Source organism: Melanotaenia boesemani, chromosome 14 (genome assembly GCF_017639745.1).
Source record: "Melanotaenia boesemani isolate fMelBoe1 chromosome 14, fMelBoe1.pri, whole genome shotgun sequence".
NCBI classification, from domain to species: domain Eukaryota; kingdom Metazoa; phylum Chordata; class Actinopteri; order Atheriniformes; family Melanotaeniidae; genus Melanotaenia; species Melanotaenia boesemani.
In genome coordinates this window covers 15,643,713-15,662,507 of record NC_055695.1, presented here as the reverse complement: position 1 = coordinate 15,662,507, position 18,795 = coordinate 15,643,713, and the positions used below count along the sequence as shown (strand labels likewise).

Genomic DNA, 18,795 nt, shown 5'->3' with positions numbered 1-18,795 from the left:
ACCATAACACCTTTGGAACAAATGCAATTTTTGCAAACTTGAACTAGAGAAAAGACTTTCTCCTTGCAACCCCTACATATTGTACTGGTGTAAAATTTAACATTGAACATGCTGAGGCCTGTTGACTGAGATGTAGCTCTTGGGTTTACGACAAGTACTCTGAGCATTGCAGAGTACTGAAATGAGGCTAAACTTGACTACTTCGAGGATTGTCTTAGATGCTTTCCACTTGTAAATAATATTTCGTAATGTACAATGATGGTCTCCAAAACATTTCAAGCTTAACGCTTCCAAGCAACATTTCTTTTTCTATGATCATTACTGCTTTCCTCCATGGCATAGTGTTAGGGCTAGTGATCCTAACCAAGAGTAGCAAACTGCTCCAACCTTTGCTTTTATACAGATGGTCTTACCTGATGATCATTAATGAATCAAGTGCATTTGATTAGTATCACCTTTCTGCCTTCAGAGGCAGTAAAGACTGTACTGCAAGTTTTTGTAGAATTAGAACAAAACTGTGTAATATGTCATGCTAATGTTCATCTGAAGATGTGTTTATGTAATAACCAAATGATCTTTCATTATTATTATTATGTTCTGATCTGACAAACCTCAGAAAAGACAGAAGATGTACTTTCTTTACTTTCTGTGACATTACCAAAGAGCTCAGGAGAAGTTTATAGCCATCTAGTCTGATTATAATGACTGAAGTGGGGAAAAAAAGAGAAAAAAACTAGATTAACAGAAAGCTTCCTTTCAGGACTCAAACAGCATTTTTAGGCTGTATGAACCAACTTCATTATCACAGTCAAAGCAGGTCTCCCTCTGCTGGACACAGTTTCCACTGCTGTTTGCTGTAAAGTCAGACAACTCAGATTATTTAGAAAATGTCTTCAAGATTTAGTGATATTAAGAAAAAAATGTATCTTAGCTAAAAGAACTCCAAAAGAGTGATACACTGAAAAATAGACATTTATCTACAATTTTAGCCACTTTATTGGGTCAACTTTTCTAGTTCTGAGTTGGACCCCCTTTTTTCTTTCTTCAGAACTGTCTTAATTCTTCATGACAGATTCAACAAGGTGTTGGAAACATTACTCAGAGACTGTGGTCCTTATTGACATAACATCATACAGTTGCTGCAAATGTGTCAGCTGCACATCAAAGATGATAATCTTCTGATCTTTGCTCAAGTAGCTTGAGATCTGGTGACTGTGGACAAGTACAATGAACTCTGTCATTTTCAGGCTACCAGTTTGAGGTGATTTGAGCTTCGTGACATGATCTATTATCCTGCTGGAAGTAGAATTCAAAACATGGGTACACTGTGGTCATAAAGGGATGGACATGGTCACCAACAATACTCCAGTAAGCTGTGACATTTTAACAATGCTCAGGTACTGAAGGGCCCCAAGTGTACCAAGAAAATATCCTCCACGCTATACCACCAGCAGCCTGAACTGCTTATACAAGGCAGGATGGATCCTTGTTGTCATGTTGTTTACACCAAATTATGATCCTACCATTTGAACGTTGCAGCTGAAATGGAGATGCATCGGGTCAGGCAATATTTCCCAAATTTTGGTGAATCTGTGTTAATTGTAGCCTCAGTTTGCTGTTTTTTGCTGCACCTGGTGTGGTCTTCAAGCCTACCTGCTTCATGGCTGGATGTGTTATGCGTTCAGAGATGGTAATCTGCATATTTTGGTTGTAACCAGTGGGTATTTAAGTTACTGCTGCATTTCTATCATCTACAACAATGTCTGCCATTTCTCCTCTGACATCAAGGTATTGTCATTCAGACAGCAACTGCTCACTGGATATTTTCTTTTTCAGATGGTTGTGAGAAAATCCCAGTAGATCACCCATGTGGTACCAACAGCCATGCCATGTCAAAGTCCCTTAAATCTCCTTCCTTCTCCATTCTCATGCTGTTTTAACTTCAGCTACGAGTCATAAAGTGACAAAACCAGCAGCGTAATGGCATGTTTTGTGTAAATCTGTAGTACTTTCAACCAAGCTGTTTTCTCTGTTAGGTACCCAGCTGTAAAGACTTCTCATTTACTCTGACAAACATGCTCCTGCAGAGCAATCCCCCCCCCCCCCCCCCAAAAAAAAACAAAGAATTTAAGTTCAAAGAAGAAAGAGTCCTTTGTGTGTAGCGAAGTCTTTACATATTACAGGTATATTATACAGCACATGTATACTGGTTTACAGAAAGGCAATATAAAATGGACTATAATTATCAAAGGATACAAAGAACAGCATATACAAAAGCTTATTTAATTATTCAAGTACCACTAACTTCATATTCTGTTGTCTTGAGATTTCAAAAGCATCTGTACAAAATGTACAAGAATTGTATCCCATGTTGGATTGGCCAAAGTTTCCCCTTTACGCTGAAAATGTATACTGAAAACTGAAAATCACAGATCCAACAGAACAGTATAAAACGATTTCACTGAATTTGCAGAACTTCATTTTAAATGTAAAGATTTCATTGAAGTCACCTGATGGTTTTTAAACCTGGACATTCTCTCAAACCACACTCCTTTACAGAATTTCCAGACACGTGTGGACACTCTGCAGACCGACACTCTGAAGTATTGGTCAATGGTAAAAACTCCTCAGTTTTGAGCTCAGTGAAATTTCTCAATATTTGTAGCCAACGGGGTTAATGCACTTCCAGCTGATACTTGCACCTCTGCAAAGTGCATGCAAAAATACTATAATACTAACTTTTAAAGAAATAGTATTATTTCAGAACTATATTCACCTTTTAAACTTATGTCTGTCGTTCTTGTTTTTGTCAGGATCCATCATCTCACAGCTGAGTTTAGTTTGCCAATCAGCTTACATGAATAAAGTGGGAACAAAGGGCTCATTAAAGTTTCTGTATCCGTCAACAGAACCTGACATTTATCCTAGAGGGGTGATCCGTTTTAATTTCTGCAAGCAGAATGATGAACAATGAGGATTAGTTGTTCAGTGAAGAGTTGCATGAGACAGCCTGCACAGCAACCAACCACTCAGCTCAATAACTAATGCTGCAGAGCACTGCTGCTGTGTGGAAAAATCTCTCACTGTGCAAAGCACGAGCTAATCCAGCAGCTGCTACAGATATAAAGCAGAGATCACCAGCTCCATCTTCAACAGCCAATGCCCTGCAGGTTTTTGATGTTTCCCTACTGCAGAATTAAGGCTTTGAATCAGGTGTGTTGCAGCACGTAAACTTTTAAAACCTGCAGGACAGAGGCTGTCAAGGACTGGAGTTGGTGATCACTGGTATAAAAGTTTAATTATTATTAATTATTCTTCTGCTCCATTTTTAATACAGAAGCTGCTCAATTTTTCTGCATCTTGTAGCATTAACAGGAGTCACACAAACCAATCTTTTAACTCCACTTAAATAAACATTTTGTCAGGTTTTGATGGAGCCAAATTACAAATCTTTTACACCAGATAACACAGTTCATATCCAGAGATATTTTGAAACCCTCAGACTGTAAGTGAGAATGAAAAGGTCACATATTGTATACTCTGCTGTTCCACATTACTCTTCTCATGAGGCAGAGTCTAAAAAATTATTCACCCAAAGCCTTCTAATGATACAATCTGATACTAACATTTAAAACTCTAATAACTTGTAGGAACATAAAAAACAACAACAAGCATTTAAAAACAGATTCAAATCAGCATTTAAAAATCACATGTAATAACAACAGGTTTTCTTTCATAACCACTGGGCACAAATGGATTTGTGCAAGTAGAAGTATGTGTACACCTGCAGAGATGTCTCTAATGTAAAACTTTTTAACAAAAAGATGCTGATGCCTGTGAAGAGCATCCAACAAGAAAAAGACTAAAGAGTCTTTACGATTATTGTCTTTGCAGCTCTGATGCACCACACTTCACACATTTAAAAGAAACTTGACGTGAAAAATTCTAACATGGCCGCTTTACATTCAGGCTGTTTTCAACCTGACTTGTAACCTGCACACCCTTTCAACGGTTTCAACATGGTACCATTCACTTACTGATATAGGGAGGGGAAGCAGAGTTAAAATAAAAAAAAATAAAAAAAAAAAAAAAAAAGTTGAGTTTTCTCATTCACTTGACAGAAGGAGCTTCGGTGGTTTCAGGTGGCTTTAAAGGCGTTTCTAAATGATGCTAAAGGGAAAACAGACGTCATCTCTATGTGTCATACTGAGAAGATGGAGTCAGTCTGACTGCGGCGGACGGTGGTTTTTTGAGGGGTTTTGGGTGTCAGGGTTTCTGTGGGTCATACTGCTGGTAGCGGTTCAGCTTGTCTGGGTCATTAGAGGCCATGTGGGTGAAATCCTGGAAGATGTCCTGGTAAGTTTCATCTCCTGTAAAAGCAAAGTAAAGAGAAGTGAGCAGCAACAAATGAACAATAAAACAAATAGAAGAAGTGTTCTGTAACATTTGCTACACTTTGCTCTAATTTTTCTTTTTTTCTCCTGGGCATTTTTACCTGATAACTTCTAGAATTTGTTAGAAAAATAGCAGATGTCACTGAACTGATCATAAAGTCACCACAAAAATAGAGAAAAAACAACAATGACAGTGTTATAATAGTGGGAATGTTGATATTCATCCTCTGCTGTATCATTACTACACAACACAATTTGTTATTAAAAGCAGAACACTGAAAAATTTACTGGTCAGACAGAATTCACATAGACTGAAGCACCTCAGCAGGGCAGGTGTACTGCAGGACCCGTATCCACACGAAGTTAAATAAAATACTACAGATTAATGCTTCTGCCAGTGTAATAAACAATATGATTTACCATTATGGAGCAGGACAGAAGCAGGATAAAGAGGTGGGAGGCTCATGCAGAGACATTTTCATTAGACTCAACAAGAATGAGAAAGAAAAAAAGTTGGCCGTACCTGAGAGTGTTGGCGTGGCTCGAAATATGAAACAGAACAATGCAGAGAGAGAAAAGAAGAACAGAAGAGGCAGAAGGAAATGTTTGAAAAGAGAGTCCGCGAGGCTCTTGTTAGCAACTGCAAATCCACTTGGAAAGAAAAAAAAGCCCACAGACATTTGGTTTTTCTTTTTTAAACAACTGTATTGTGATTAAAGTGCAGGAGTTTATGTACAAAACTACAGTTGTGTTGGCCTCAGCACCCCAAAGAAAAGAGAGAACAGAAGAAAGGCACAAACTCTGGGGAGGAGAGTGTGAAAAGAAAAGCAAATACAAAACAGAAAGCGTTTTACACAGAGATGATGAAAGCAAAGAAGAAGAGGGTGTTATAGAGGAAGGGCCTCATCTTCTACAGACCAGTGGTTCTCAATCTGAATTCTGAATGTAAATTCATTCTTTTGGGGTTTTTAAATCAAGTTTTAGAAGACAACATACATCAATTAAAAATATTAGAATAGTAACAAAAACCACAGAGATTAGGAACCGCTGCTCAGCACTTCTTCACACTGACTGGTAGAAACCCTTAAATCCAGGGAAGTGATATTGATGAGGATAGCGCTCCTTCACATTTATTACACCTGAACATCCCTCATCAGTCCCATCATTTATCAGCTGATTTCTGGTGCAGAGGATGGAGTCGCTGCCAGAAACGAGGCGAATCCTTTTGTAAAACAAAACGACACAAACACCGCTCTTTGACTAAAAGCACATGCGACCCTGCTTCTGCTAAACACAAACCTCTGTCTGCTTCTTGCTCTATTGCTGCAAATGTAACTGTTGTGCATCAGCAACACATGCTCAAAGCAAAAAAATCAAGTTCTTGTTCGTCATTTATATTTATATATTACTATTATTTATAAAAAGCAACGCGGGACATTTAATCTTTAAAAAATAAAAGCAGGCATCAGGCTAATAACAGTCCAGCTTCCTGCAGCAGCACACACTTACTCCCTCCTGTGCTCAATACGCGTAAATGCACAAATCCCAAAGAGAAACTCTTCATGACGAACCTCACAGCACAATCAGTAGCGTCTACTCCAACTAACACAAACATCCACAGACATGTCTGTCATTCTTATCATCACATATTGTGCAGCAGGGGGCGCTACGCCTCTTCCAACTGCCATTTAATCAAAGTGCTTTGAAGCCGTGGAGCTGCGAATTTGGGTCAGCATGAAAAAGAGATGAGAAATTAAACTGGGGTACATTTCAGTCATTTGCTAATAAACTCAAATGAGCTGCACACTCATCTCATTCCACAATCTTTGTGAAGATCTAGATTTTTTTTTGTTGTTAATGTAAAGCTTCCACACAGTTCAGATAAATATAATCTAGAAGTAGAAGGACACAGATACTTGTAGATATTTTTCTAGACTACTGCACTCAGTGCTTGAAGATGCACTGCCTATATCGGAGTAGAAATCCAGAACGATTCTAGACGATGGATGCAATTGCACTGAAAAGCCTTTCTTCTTACAATTTTGGATTTCCCCATGATTACGAGCAACGAGCGAGCACACTTAACTGACTACAACATAAAAACACAATATCCTCATAAACAGAAGTAAATCCTAGACAATAAAAGAGCAAACGCAAGGATGTGAACAAGCAGTCCTTGTGGCACTCATTCCTGTGCAGCCACAGTAAATCTAAACTCTTTCTGTCAAACACAGACGGCTATGCATCACCATTTACAACATGTACAGTAAGAACAGCTATTATACACTTTCTAGAGTTATCTTTATAAAAGAAAACTCTTCTAAAATAGATTTCTTTTGCAACTAGGCATGTAAAAACAGCAAGATGCATCGTGTTTGGACAACAAAGAAGTAAGAGGCATTAAAAACAGTTAAGACTTCAAATGAGAACCATACAGTCACAATAAAAAGGTACAGTAGTTGCATAACTAGGAAAAACAGGAATGTGCATAATCATTTCTGATATGTCAGCTAAAAATGAAACTTTATAGACACCATGCCCCTGTAGACCATTCAGGGGATAGAAAATATCATTCAAAAGTCTTGATTATTGCCAGTAAGTGTGGTGCAAACTGCTGTCCTTTTGAGGTCCGAGTGTCACTGAACACTGGTGGCAGTTATTGGGTAATTTTTTGCAAATATAAGGTGACTATTTGATAAATAATACAAGAAAGAATTCAGCCATAAAAGCTCACTTCTTGACAGCTGCTATAGACCACTAAGCACCTCTAAATCAGAGGAAACTAGAGTGGTTTAATCTAAACTTGAGAAAATAAAGACCAATAAATTTAAAGTGATACAGTTTCTTTCAGTTTTGTGCTATTAATTATTTGACATGAGTGACAGTCAAAGAAAAAGCTAGATGTTCCACTTTGGAACAAAACTCATCAGTACAGTTCAGAGTTAATGGCTTTTAGACCTGTCCCAACAACACACTGCAGCATCTGATGCCACACCACGACGTGGTGCAGAGCTGGTGCAGCATCTGACAGGAACAGGGTGATCAAACTGGGTTTTGTTAGAGCGGGACACAGGAGCCCAACTGGCAGAACTGAGTCCTCACTTGGAGGTCATTAAAAAAAACAACTTTATTTGTAATAAAACTGTTGAGAATGAGTTTTCTAGGTTATTATGTCATGATGTATTCTGACCCGCTGCTTACAGTGAAGTGACACCAACTCTGAAACCTGAGCTTCACATCTCTATTCAGATTCATCCAGCTGAAGGCTAATGAACTCCTGCATACACTTCCTGTACTGCATCTCGGTGGGGCTGTTGGAGTTATATTGACCTGACTGACTGTAGGGCCCCTCCGCCTCCCGCATCTCCTCGTTCATCTTGGCCAGTCGCAACCTGAGAAGTGCGCAAAGAAATGGCAAGTTACAGGCAGCCACCATTACCAGGCAGTTAGGGAATTACTTCTTATTAAACTTATTACAGATTTAAACAAAAGGCTTTTAAAAATGTCTATAACTAAGCATCACTATCTGGAGACTGTCTTTGTAATCAAGGAACTTTAAATCCAACATAGAGAAAAGACACTCACAATGTGACAATATCTGCATTAGCTGCCTCCACTGCTATGTTCAGGGGTGTTTTCTCATTGATGTCAGCGGCATTTTGATTTGCTCCTCTTTTCAGGAATAAACAAACTTGCCTGTAACAGAATTAAAATTTGTATAAGCATGTAGACGCATCATTATTTTCTGTGTCAGGTTGGTGTTTTTGTGAGGGACAATGAGCAAACCCTGTATGTCCGAGCATGGTGGCGTGGTGCAGAGGTCCTCGACCCTGAGCGTCCTGCTGGTTCACATTTGCTGCATTTTGGAGCAGAAACTCACAGGTGACCAGGGAGCCCTGAAATGAACAGTTCATATGTTGTTTATATCATAAAAACTTGTTATATATAACCAGTTAATTATGTGACCAAAAGTTCATGTGTATTTGCCTCGAGATTCATGGTGTTAACGACTCTTTATCACCAAAAACAGCAGCAAAATAAAATCTGATAAATTAACTTCAGTGAAGAAAACATGGTATCAGTTGGGTCTTCTGTAGCCATACTGACCCCCTGCACCGCCATGATAAGTGGTGTCCTCTTCTCCTCCTCTGTGTTGACCCAGTTGACTTCACCTCCATGGGCGAGTGCCTCTGCCATGTCCGGCAGGCTGCGGGCACATGAAGCCCAGTACAGCTGTAGACCCGGGCTGTACTCCTTGGGTTCATAGAAAACCATCTCCTTACAGGGCGATGGTGGAGGGAGCTTGGTGGGCATGGGTGGAGACTCAGCAGCTTCTAGAAAATGAGAGGAAAGATGTGTGTTAAGCTTGTTTTCTCATTCAGTACATTTCATGTAGTATCAAACCTTTTGCTGGGGTGAAACAGACTTTATTTAATAGACCAAGACCTTTTGCTGCACTTTACAAACAACAAAAATGCCATTTTATCGATTAGTAGCTTAGCTTAGTAATCCTAGTTACATACAACAAGGCTGGGCATTAACATACTGGCAGGAGTTTAAAAAATGGTTGCTACTGTCAAAAGGCTGTGCTAACACTGACCAGTAACTCTCATTATCATTCAGTAACTAATAAGCTGGTTGGTGGTTTGAGGGCGTGATACTGAGCCCGGGCACCATTAGCCTTGTTTGTTCCCCATCTTGCCATCTCATATTTCGCTCATATTACTCTCCAACATCGCTTTGTCTGTCTCATATTTGTTTAACATGCTTAGACGCCCTGAAGGGTGGGGAAGTGACACCAGTGGTGTCCTTTACCTGCATCCGCTAGGCTGTTGTTGGAAGGGGTGGTGGCCAGCATCTCCCTGCTTCCATCAGCACTGTTCTGAATGCCACTGTCTGCACTTTTCACTGTACAAAAAAAAGTCTGAATCAATGCATGTTGAAGAAACGTGAAGATATCTTTCACTGTGGGCATGAAATAAAAGGAACACCTTCCTGCTGATGTGTTGTGGATTGTTCTACCAAGAAAAAGAACACAATTAATCCCAAAAAGCTTTGAGTGTTTTTGAGAAGCATTAAAAGGTTTCTCCACTCTGATTAACAGACATAGAAGGCACTCCTAATATTTCCCATATTCCAGGCATAAAAGAAGCAAGCAAAACACAACAGAAAGAGACCTAGATGAGAAATCCTCTCCACTGTCTTAAGATCCAGGTCCCTAAAAACCAAAAATATGATAACACAGATATAGGTGCAAATACCAGAGGCTGACCAAAACCATGAATGACAGAAACACTGCCCCTCCCCCAGGAATCACATGACATGGTATGCTGTGCAATGTTAAAATGACCGCATGGCTCTTTATGAAGGTCTGAATTAAAAACTGAGGAGTGATGCAGGGTTGTTAGTCCACAGCCCCAAGTGGTGAATTCAAATGAACAGGGAGGATGGAAAGCAGGCCAGACAGCTTTAAGTACTTACTGCTCCTCAGTTTGTAGGAGGTGTCAAAGTAGGAGAAGAGCGAGTCAAGCTCGTCGGGACAGAAGAGAGAGTCGCGGCGGGCCTCCGCGCCGCTGGCGGCAGCTAGGCAGGGGATGATGGAAGTTTGGAAAGTGAAGGGCGGAGGATGCAAATCAAGTGTTGAGGAAAGGTTTTAGGGTCAGCAATATGAACAGGGGTTAGTCCAGAAGCACAGAACAGCCACAGTAGGAGTGAAAAGAGTAAAAAAAAAGAAATTGAAGGTAAGGAGAAAGAGGAAAGCAGAGTGAAAGCACAGATAATTAGACTAGCTCAGCTAACACTGGAAGACACAGACTACAAAAAGCAATGCGAGGCAGAGTTCAGACATATGCTGTTCACAAAGAACATACAGTATGCCGATGGTTGGACAGCTCTCCACCGAGGTGATAGTATCACAACAATCATTCATGATGTTGGTGTTTTTTTCTACTTGCAGCCTCACAAGTTGTTTGAAACAACCAAACTCTAAAGTGCTATTTATTCCAGCACCAGGTAATTTGGCTTGTGTAGATTTTTTTTTTTTTTTAAAGGAAAACCCTCTTTAAGATAAAATTTATTATTCAGTTCCTGATTCATAAATGTATTCTGGAAAAACAGATTTTCAATCGATGGAAAATCTCTTTGTTTGGATGGATTAACTGATAGTTAACAGCCCTCTAAACCTTTATGTTGTAATTTTATTCTGTGAGCTGCAAGTGAGCAGTTAAATGTGTGTGTGTGTTTTTTGGTTTTTTTTTTTTTGTATTTGACAAAAAAAAAAAGAAAAAGAGAAATGAAATCTTTATGTACTAACCTGACTGTCCCGAGACATTAGAACCAGGGCGAAGTTTAGGTGTGGGTGGAGGTGGTTTTGGTGGCAGATGCTCAGAACTGCTGCTCAGCCTCTTTTCCTGTTTGCTCAGAGAAACCACTTTGTTTCTAAGCTCCTCGTCAGATGGCCGGCGGACAAACCGGCGATCCACATATTTGGCTTTGATGTAGGCCTCTACCTCATGTCTGTGAGAAATCAGAAAATTTCTTTTAGGCATGAAATGAAAGTCAATGCCAACTTTGGCCCTGTAGCTGAAAAATTCTACTTCATTTTAACACCTCAGGTGGAACACTTTGATGTGGAAGCTGCAGAGTAGCTGAGAATAAATGGTTATTTAATCACAACAAAGTCAAGGTTATTGCACTCATATCTAAATATACTGCCTGCTGCTTGTGTACCTGGGGTCTCCTGGCTGTGGTTTTCTGGCTCCCAGCTCCTCACGCCGTGCTTCATAAATCTGGTTGATCTCTTTGTTCCCCAGTTCACACATTAACTGCAAAATAGATGAAATAAAATGAATTCATGGAGCAGCACTCTATACAATAGAGGAGATATTAACAAATATAAACAATATGGAGAAAGTATTTTGACAAATGTTCATGAACTGTACAAAAACTCACTCACCTTAAGCAGTTCTGGCTCCCAAGTATCCAAAGTCAAAGACCGAACCTTAGAGAAATGCACTCCCAGACTCCTGTAGATGAAAGAAGAAATAAAACAGGACCCAATTAGATTTATATTACTCACTAAGTTTTCATCCTAAAAGTGCTAGAAGGCTGAATACTTTGAAGAGTGTTTTTTTTAACTTTGTTTAAAGCCCTGCACACACACAGTTGGACATTTTGTCAGACTTTTCTTAGATGTCATTTTTAGGAGGGAATGAAGAAGGAAAAAACCTTAAGCCTTTAAGTTATTTGTTTTTTCCTCCATTGAACTTGTGACAGTAGCATCAATAGATGTCCATCATAATTTATGCAGAATATTAGAAGCTAAACTCTTTGAGATCAACAATCTGTATTTTGGAACAGTTGCTGAGGAGGAGGGGGGCTTAATGGTGAAATATAGTTCATGAGCTGATTTATTGCTGCACAGATTGAAAAACTTAAAAACCCGTCTCCAATTATTTGGATCTTTTTACTTTGAGGATAAGTGGCAAATAACCTTTTATCATGTTTCTGTTTGAAACCATTATTTTCATTTTTTAATTCATAGATTTCATTTGCATCAATTTCTATATAATTTTTATCTAAAAAGAAAAGTTACATGGAACTTGTGTGATAGCATCAAAAGCTTAAAGATGTCACACATGTTGCCATTTACATCATTAGAGGTCTTAATTCCTGCAACAGAATTTAACTAGAAAATGTAATTACATTTATAGATTTAAGAATATATCCTTTTTTTTATTGTTTTAAATGGATAATGTGGGAAATAACCATGTTCCTTTATTTCATTAACTTTACCCTGACAAATAATTAAAGTAAGTAAGAGCATCTCAAGCAGTCTGCAAGTTTAGACAGCAAGGAGTTTACATTTTACAAATCCCCAAAGCCCGCACACCACAGCTATGACAGAAAAAAAAGCAAACATCGTTTTTATTAATTTAACTTTCTACAGAGAAAACATGAACTCCAAATGAACGGTAGGATTGCAAATGCTGGAAAAATAAATAAAATGTTCCCAAAGTCTTCACCAAGTTTCTAGTTTCTCATTAGCTTCTCAGATTTTCTCTTTTCTGAGTTGTTTAACATATTTTTTTGTTACTTTGTCATTGCTACATTTGCCACTATTTCTGTGTCTAGTTTAAGAGCTCCAGTATTTATAAGCTTGTAATCAATAAATACACATAAGATAAGATCCTTTATTGATCCCACAGTGGGGAAATTTCACTCCTACAGCAGTTCAAACACAAAGTAAAAGAGACATTAAACAGTAGACAATATTATATATATATATATAAATAATATTGATATATATGAAAACACACCTGTGGATGCCGGAGCACTGTATACAGAGGGTGATGCCCAGATTAATGCTGGCCCAGCGGGGATCCGGCTGGCCACAGTCGCAGCAGCAGGCATTGCCAGGGATGGCCAGGACCTTCTGCAGGGCACTCTCTTCTTTCAGTAACCTTTCTTTTGGCTCCCCTCCAGAATCCAGACTCCCTGTTGATGTTGATGACTTCCTGTCCAGCTTCTGACATGAGGGAGGCCAAGAGGGATGGGAAAATGCTTACTTTTAATTGGTGCAATCTTAATAATAATTAAACAAAATGAAATGAAACTAAAGTCCTGAGGAAGAAGCAAAAGGTTGGATGATCCTAAATGGAAAAAAAAAACAAAACCAAACAAACTGAAGAGCAGAGCAAGTTCAGGTTTATATAAGAAGTATGGCACGTTGTTACACAACCAACATAAAACAACATATCAGTTTTTTTCATTTTTTCCAGTATTTAACTCCAAATATTACAGACACACCAGTGAATAGTTCAATAACATATTTGAATTTATCTGCTGCAAAACTGATTCAGGTTTTGGTTTGTACCTCGCCGTCATCTCCCTTGTCGCGGAAGGCGGTGGCGATGCTGTTCTGGACAGCTTTGATCCAAGCCTGTCGCAGCTTCTCCGAGTCTGCCTGCATCATACAGCTCCTAAGGGGGGCACACAGACATCACACAGCTGCCGTCAGCTGGGAGGGTGACATGAGCATGTGGTAGTAGGTGGGTACACCACTGCTCCAGTTTCATTCATTTATTATCTTTGAATAAATCCCAGTTTCCATTACACTGATAGATATTTGAGTTACTCAAACTTACTTGGTGGGTGAAACTACTTCGAAACAGAAACGTCGCTCTATGTCCTCACAGTGTTTGACTGTACATAGCCTCAGATCTTCTACCACTACTGTAGGGTTATCCTGAGGGCACAGAACAGGGACTTTGTTTCAACACCATAAACACAAAAGCAAGAAGCATAAAAAATAGAAAAAGACGTTTCTCACTTCTTTTGCAACAATATTCTTTGTTTCCTTCACAATCAATGAGGGATAACTGTAGAAAGCGCAGTGTGTCTACCAAAGTCATACTTTTAAAATGCAATGAATGTGTATTTACACATGGATTATAAGTGCATGTAAATTACTTTTCCAAAATACAGTGATTGAATTTCAGAACACAAACCCACACAGAAACACATCATACATATTAGAAGTGCACTCTACAGAAAACAACAGCTTACAATGCCTTCTGCCTTTAAATGAGGCTGCATCATTGAGCTGAAAACACATGATTATATTTGTGCTGGAAGTAAAAACACAAGCAGGTTTTAATGTGGCTGGCTTGGACTGAGTCAACTGACTTACCTTAAATTTCTTCTGGTAAACTAGCTGATTGTTTTGGATGGAGAACCAACGCCTGAAAGGAGATTGCAAATTTATTAAGGAACATGATCACATGAAAATGCCAGTGACGCTCCTATAATAACATGCCGTTACATGTTTTTGGGGTGATGTCAGATGTAGGATTGCTTTAGTAAAAACTGCAAAATACAGCTTAAACTTTGGGGTGGGCCACCCTCTCTGAGCACATTTATTAGAAATGTGAAGTTGAAAAAGAACTCAGACCTCAAAGGTGGAGTTTTCTCCCATTAGGTGTCCAGCTTTTAAAACTTTCTAATTTGTGTTATTGTGTTTCTCTTACATCAACAACTGCTGAGTGAAACATGAATATCTGGAATCTACTTCAAGCTTCTGATCTTCTTGTCATATGAAATACTAGAGAAACAGACAATGAAATAACAGCTTATGGGCAAGCTTTATAAATTACTTTTAAACCTGTGGCTATTTAATTATTTCTCTCAATTTAAATTTAACTGATTCACCAATAAATGACTTCTTAAATCTTAAACTTACCCAATTATAATCTTGCAGCTTCACTGAAGACATCCTTATCAGATTATGTTTTAAAGTACTTCCTGAGGTGCTTAAATATAAAGCCCTTTCTCCTTCAATTTTCATGAGAAGGTCTTATCTCTTAAAACCCATAATCAGTCCACAGAAGATATAACTAATTAAGCTAACATTTGAAATATTCATAAACTTGCTAATTAAACTTGGTTTTACCTATTCCATGTCTTGAAGGCATTACTGGCCCTCTTAAATAGATAACCTTCCATTGCAATGCCATTGTCTGCATCCACATTATATTCCAGCTTGGTGTCGTCATTCGAGAAATCCTGAAAAAGACAGTTAGGAAAGGATTAGAGAAATCAAAGATAAGAAGAGATGTCAGGATGAGAAAGCAAACAAGAAAATTGTTAGAATGGTGAAAAACAATCTTTGTGAGCCCTTAAGTTATGCTGATTTTCTTCAGGGTTAGTAGTAGACTACTGTAGTGGACTAAGTCACTGTGCAGAAAGCCTCACACTGACCTAAATGTCTAATAACCAGATAAGACTGAATTAACATCAGTATTTGTGTTGTACCCAATAAACAACAACAAACAAAGAAATTAAAATGTTCCAACATTACAGTCATCATTTAAGATTGGGCCACAAAATGACTATTTATTTATTTACTTAAAGAAATCTACAGAAAAGAAAATGTATGCAAAGCAATAATTAAAGCATTATTTTAGGTTTTGTCATTAATTATTGTTTGTAATTTGCATAACCTCAGTAAACTAGCAAAGTAAGCTCTAAATGACTCAGCAACTTTACTGCAGTTCAGCCTCATGTTGTCATGTGACTGTCCCTGTTGTCTGGTTAGCTTTAACTACCCAGTTGCTGCCAAACTCTCCTAACACCCTGCTCAGTTCAAGTGACATTATGCACCTAGATGTGGAAGCACATACACATGCATGCAAGTGCGCGTGTCCTTGTGGAGTCAATTTACACAACGAGTCAGCGTCTCCACAAGCAATTACCGCTCAATATGTCAAGAGCACTTCTACACTGTCCTTCTGGAAACATCCCGAGTCTCTTTCCAAACTCACTCTGGAAATGAATATATATATATATATATATATATATATATATATATATATATATATATATATATTCTGGAAAAAATATGAGGATATGAGTTAATAAGTTAATATCTAGGAAGGCAAGATTTATGTTTCATTCTCGGTTGTTAATACAGAAATTAATGACCATGCTCTCGTCTATTTTTTACACGTTTACAAAAAACTACAAAATGGTTTTATTTAACGATACACTAAAATTAACACTGTCTCCACCGAGTCTCAGGCTGCAGCCAAAACACTGAACAGACAATAATATTCCACACAGACCCTGCAATAAACTGGGTAAATGAAATATCTCGTTGATAATTCTGTGTAATGACTGGAAATGACCTCATAGATTCAGCAGGTAGTAACAATGACCACTACTTCCTGTTTACTTCCTGGAAAGAAACCATGATAAACAAGAATTTCACAAACCTTCTGCTAGTTAAGAAAAATAAATAAAATAACATTTCAACTAAACCCATGTTCTTTGCTGTTTATACAGATTTAGCTTCTTTTTGCTTCCACACATCTTCTTTAACATACACCAAACATTTCTGACCTGAGGTTCTACCTAACACTGTACTTCTATTTTCCTATCCACCATATTTTTTTATTATCATTTATAAACACTATCTGTTTAATGTAGGATCTTAAAATCATTTAATCTTACATTATCAACTGTCAAAGTCTTCATTTACGTCTAGTGCATGACTGATTACGGTTTGTCTGTGCCTGCAGACTCCTTGTCATTACCAGAATCTATAAATGCAACCAGAGAAAAAGCTGAACGAGTTCAGCTTCTTTTCTCCTGCAGTACTATGGACTGTTGAATGGATTTGAACACACTTACACACAAGACAGTTTTCCAGAACGACATAGACTGGGAAGTCAAGTTACAAAATGTCTCTGTATCAAGTTTCTAAACAGAATGACAATGTAAAGTATCAGCTCAGACACAAATCACTCTTTTCAAGATAAATGCAGACAGCAATAAAGCAATACAACAGCCAAAAAACAAGCAATGTATAGAAATATGACTGTGCTTAGACCAAAGATTAGCACACAGTGCAACACTGTTGCCATTCTGTGAAAAACTCCTTCTTGTTCTCAACTTCTGGTTAAGAAATATCTGACTACTTTGGCTTGAGAAACTGTTTCAACCTTGTATCACAGATGAAAAACAGGTAGTGGTGAAAAACTAAAGCCTCAAGAACTTGTTGCTTGTTCCTAAAACACTGAACATTTAATAAAAACAAGAGACAGCAAAATGACAAACCACTGACAGCAAACCAGCAACCTGAGTTCAATGTAGCAGACACTGACAACACCAACACCAACAAGGCATTTTACATGCTGCATTATCAAGACATCAACATGGATGCATGTGCTGCACTTTAAAATAAAAGAAACAGACAAAGATGAACATATCAACACAAACACTGCAAAGCAGTTCCTTGGAAGCCAAGGAACCTGGAGAGGAGATGAAAGGCTGAGGCTGGCAGGGTTACAACACACAACTCAGATGGAAGTCGATGCATTGACTACGTACAGAGGTCGACCTCCAGGCACAAAAGCTGCGGCAGTCTGGTAAAATGTCAAGCTCTGTCACCTCCTAAAACGTCACACACAGCAAGAGAGCAACACACAGAGAAAAGAAATTTGTATTTCCTGAAGCTGCATAGAAAACTCCATCATGGTGTTGTCAAAAAAAAAAAGAGACTGTCCATACAAGAGAAGATTCAAACTAAAGAGAAAAACAAGCATTCACTTTTACTACAAGCAGTCACTGCCACAGTGAAACTGTCACATGCACTGATGAGAATCTAAGTCCTTATTTATTAGATGCACTCACCAAATACCAAACATAATGAAAGCGGCTGAAAATCTTCATTTTTCACAGCTTTTTGCTCGTGAGCCAACTTGTTTTTTTTTGTGCCCGTATTACCGACAAATGGTCAGAGTCTCACAGCCTCCCTGTGTAGCATCTCATCTTAATGAGTGAAGTCACTACAAGCAGCGTGGCTCATCCCAGACACACACTGCCACCTCGTCCTCTCCTGCGGCAGTGACTATCAAAACATTCACCACAGTCTCAGCTGATGCTCCTCCTCCGCCAGAGGGCTCATGCTCTAAGCAAAGGTCACCTGTGTGTGTGTGTGTGTGTGTGCGCATGTGTGTGAGTTTGAGGCTACTGTGACTGCTGGGGCAGACTAATTAAGTGGGCCACGCAGAAGAACTTGGGCATAAAACATGTATAACGACTGAAGCTGAATGGACGTGCGCTGAGCTTTTCCTCTCCTTTGCTAAACAAGCTGAAAATCTGTAGCATCTGATCCTTTAACACAATGCCTGTTTCTCACAAAAAAGCCAATCAGTGCATTTTTTAAAGATAAGGCAGAAATCTCTTTTAAAGCCACTGTAACACTGCCATTCCCTGTACTCAGTGATTCTGCTGAACAATGCACTCAGGCAGTGTTATACCAAACTAAACACAACTTTTAGGACCCCTTTCGGCTCAGCAATGGGGAAAGGTTTTCGTTCACCTACAAATACACAGACTGTGATGTCACAGCAATAACTTTTCATGATAAAGTCGTCATCGTTTAATTGGAAGATCAGTTGTTTGATCCTCAGTTCCTCCATATGTCAATCCTTGCATAAGAAATCGAACCCCCACATTGATCCTAAAAAGCTCTTCTGTGTGAGAATATAAAGACAAACAGTGCTATAAATATTAATAAGGTGCTCCCTGAAAGTAGACAATTTTTAAAAGGGCAATAACTACATTAAAAATAATGGGGTGCTAATCTGGTCTGTTATCACACTTTCTGGTATGTATCTTCAAGCTGGAAACCAGCATCCAGACTTCTGCCATTTTGTTTAAAATATGACATTATCTAAAGCCAACAACTGACATCAAACAATGCAAATATATTACAAAGGCTACTTATGGGGTGGGATTGAAGCCCTATGAAGTGAAAACCTGTTTTCTATGAGCGCAAAAAAGGAAATTAACCAACGGATTTTCAACTTCCGTTTCCCGGCTTGGAGGCAATGCAGTG

At 38.6% G+C, this 18,795-nt stretch overlaps 1 protein-coding gene across 4 annotated transcripts in view; it reads right to left on the bottom strand.

The window, feature by feature from the left end:
• Positions 1–3,731: 3,731 nt before the first annotated feature.
• Positions 3,732–18,795, bottom strand: part of LOC121652866 (arf-GAP with coiled-coil, ANK repeat and PH domain-containing protein 2-like) — a 43,786-nt gene continuing 28,722 nt past the window's right edge. For 2 of the 4 annotated variants that reach the window (XM_042005939.1, XM_042005940.1), the window contains 15 exons: positions 14,845–14,957; positions 14,086–14,137; positions 13,541–13,641; positions 13,270–13,375; positions 12,713–12,921; positions 11,350–11,419; positions 11,124–11,218; positions 10,708–10,910; positions 9,876–9,977; positions 9,210–9,302; positions 8,502–8,728; positions 8,181–8,290; positions 7,980–8,090; positions 7,725–7,786; positions 3,732–4,370 (listed from right to left, as the gene is read on the bottom strand). In XM_042005939.1, the coding sequence (XP_041861873.1) occupies positions 4,267–4,370; positions 7,725–7,786; positions 7,980–8,090; positions 8,181–8,290; positions 8,502–8,728; positions 9,210–9,302; positions 9,876–9,977; positions 10,708–10,910; positions 11,124–11,218; positions 11,350–11,419; positions 12,713–12,921; positions 13,270–13,375; positions 13,541–13,641; positions 14,086–14,137; positions 14,845–14,957 (1,758 nt within the window). In that variant the 3' untranslated portion in view covers positions 3,732–4,266. Of the gene's footprint in view, positions 4,371–7,724; positions 7,787–7,979; positions 8,091–8,180; positions 8,291–8,501; positions 8,729–9,209; positions 9,303–9,875; positions 9,978–10,707; positions 10,911–11,123; positions 11,219–11,349; positions 11,420–12,712; positions 12,922–13,269; positions 13,376–13,540; positions 13,642–14,085; positions 14,138–14,844; positions 14,958–17,282; positions 17,346–18,795 lie in introns of all 4 variants that reach the window. The other 2 variants (XM_042005938.1, XM_042005941.1) reach the window with 2 other exon arrangements.